Raw genomic sequence first — 2,639 nt, 5'->3', positions numbered from 1 at the left:
TAATGAGCTCGAACAGGTAGAACAGGTACAACAACTACATACATGACACGAGGTACGTTGTTTGTTCAAATTAAACGAAGAAAATATTCAGTAAAAGAGTTCAGGGAATGGGTTTATTTCGGTCCCCTTGCTAGTACGCCATTGGACAGTAGACGACGATTAACGTAGAATCTTAAGTGTCCTCGTGATCTCCGTTTCTTTCTACTTTTATCCTTCGGTCTTTCTTTTTCTCTTTCTCTTCCGTTCGCTCACGATTAAAACATGGATCGCTTTACACGCTTCGACCGCACAAAGTCGAAGACCCTTCAACGAGTGTCGAACGAGGCGTGGCGAGAAAGAGAGAGAGAGAGAGAGAGAGGAGAGAGGAGAGAGAGAAGAGAGAGAAAATCAACTCGAGAGTCTCTTTAAATTCGATCTTATTGCTCGCAATTTTTATCTTTAATTCGATTAAAGCGCCTCTGGCTAAATTCTTTTTTACTTATGCACGTATGTATGTGTTGAAATTAAACATTGATAGCAGGATGAAAAAAAAATGTATACTTTTCTTTTCGATCGTTTCTTTTTTTCTTTCTTTCTTTTTTTTTTTTTTTTTTTTCTTATTAATATTAATTCATCCGGAGTGTTAAAGAATGAATGAGAGAGGAAGAGAGAAAAATGCTGTAGGGCGAGTAATCGATTTGCAGCCTTGTTCTTAATTTCTTAATTCCTTAATTAAGCACGATCTGATACCACCGTGAACTCAAACGAAAGGTCTTCGTGTAATCAAGGAGAGCTTCGTAATTCATTTTTAATCGATATTTTTTTCTTTTTTCCTTTCTCTCTCTCTCTCTGTCTCTCTCTCTCTCTCTCTCTCTCTCTGTCTCTCTCTCTCTCTTTCTTTTTCATTTTTCTTTGATCAACGATAAGTCTTACATTATTGCACATTTGACGTTGTTCCTGATTGAATGAACAATCTTAAAAAATATAACGTATAGTCAATATATACGTGTAGTGTCTTAGTTAAAATTTTACTTCGTAAGAGTGTAAGATTAAGAAGAAGGTAATAATTAAGAATAATCACTCTTTTTGTTGAACGTAACGTTACTCGACGACCGCGTTGCTCATTCGTGTATAACGCGAACTCTTACAAAGTACGAAAACTTACAATTATACTAAACTCGTACGACAATGAAACGGTCTAAGAAATATATATATATATATATATATATATATATATATATATATATTTGTACGTGCAAATTTAAATCTGTCAACATCAAATATAAACACTGAATATTTGTAAGTACATCGTAACGACCATGTCGATACTTCATTTAAACTTTTATTTTATTTCTGTTTTCACATCATAATTCTCATGACAAAATCAATAGGAAACATAAACGTTCGATTTCTCTTCTTCTTCATATTTACATACACATATCATACCTTTTGTTTTTTTCTTTTTTTATAATTCTTATCAACTATAAATATCTAACAGCCGGCATTTAACCGCTCAACTCATCACTGCTATCTCGGGATTCCATCGAGTTGCTCGTTTCACGCGTAACCCGTCTATCGATCGACTCGAAACCACCAACTCCTACCGGCTACGATTACTCTGAATTTTCCTACTATTTTTTCCATTTTTTCGATAAATTAGAAAATTTGAGAATGTTTAATCGTTTTTTCTCGAATCTCTTATGCATTAAACAAAATATTTTCTATCTGTCTGTCCGTCCATCCGTCTATCTGTCTTCTCTCTCTTTGATTTTAACTGTCCCATATAATTGTCTTGAAAAAGTGACCTAATCCACCGGTTACGATTAATAAGAATTTTCTAAAACAATTTTCTAAAACGTCTATGATAACTTTAGAAACATTTTAATGAATATCTTTCAAACTAGCTGATCTCTCTGCCTTTTTATTTTTTAAATATTCATTGGAAAAGTGGCCTAACACATCGATCACGATTAATAAGAATTTTATCAAAATTTTCTAAAGATCTTCTCGAAACATTATGTTTGATCGGTTTCTTTCAAACTTACCAAACCGAATAAGATATTCTCTCCTTCTATATTATAACCGTACTGTGTAAAAATATCCTAACTCACCGAGTACGATCAATAAAAATTCTCCTACAATTTTCCAATCATCTTCGAAACAAAACAGTCACATATTCTCGATCAATTTCTCTCGAATTTGCAAAATCAAATGAAATATTTTTTATATCTCTATCTATTTCAGAATTATGCCATAATAAAAGTATTCTTACCTTAGCACCAATCTGGTTGCCACATTGTCCAGCTTGTAGATGTACGATCTCCCTCATTGTTGCAGTTCTTCTTTTCTCTGACAGCAAGTAGAAAAAAAAAGCTCCACGAAAACAGCTGATCGTTTGTCTGTCTCTTGCTCTTTCTCTCTCTCTCTCTCTCTCTCTCTCTCTCTCTTTCTCTCTCTCTTTCTCTCTTTCTCTCTCTTTTTATTTTTCTTCTTACTCTTCTTCTTCCGTTTCGTACACGTTTGTAAGTAAAGTCAGCTCGATTCTTTGGGCTCTGCAACACTCTCGTCTGCTCGACGTGTCGAAAGCGAGTGCGCGTTGAGAGGCCTGGAAGAGGAGGCGAAGCCGAGTGCAGCCGTGCGTCGCGACGGGAGCACGAATG

General features: G+C 35.0%; 1 protein-coding gene across 1 annotated transcript in view; it reads right to left on the bottom strand.

Annotated features, from left to right (window-relative positions):
* The window catches only part of LOC118447017 (tubulin beta-3 chain), a 12,419-nt gene extending 9,780 nt beyond the window's left edge, over window positions 1-2,639 (bottom strand). The window contains exon 1 of the mRNA XM_035878371.2: window positions 2,252-2,639. Coding sequence (XP_035734264.1) covers window positions 2,252-2,308 — 57 coding nt within the window. The 5' untranslated portion in view covers window positions 2,309-2,639. The remainder of the gene's footprint in view (window positions 1-2,251) is intronic.

The sequence above is a fragment of the Vespa mandarinia genome, chromosome 1, assembly GCF_050613455.1.
Source record: "Vespa mandarinia isolate Hongniang chromosome 1, ASM5061345v1, whole genome shotgun sequence".
NCBI lineage: Eukaryota > Metazoa > Arthropoda > Insecta > Hymenoptera > Vespidae > Vespa > Vespa mandarinia.
This window is presented reverse-complemented; position numbering and strand designations above follow the sequence as displayed.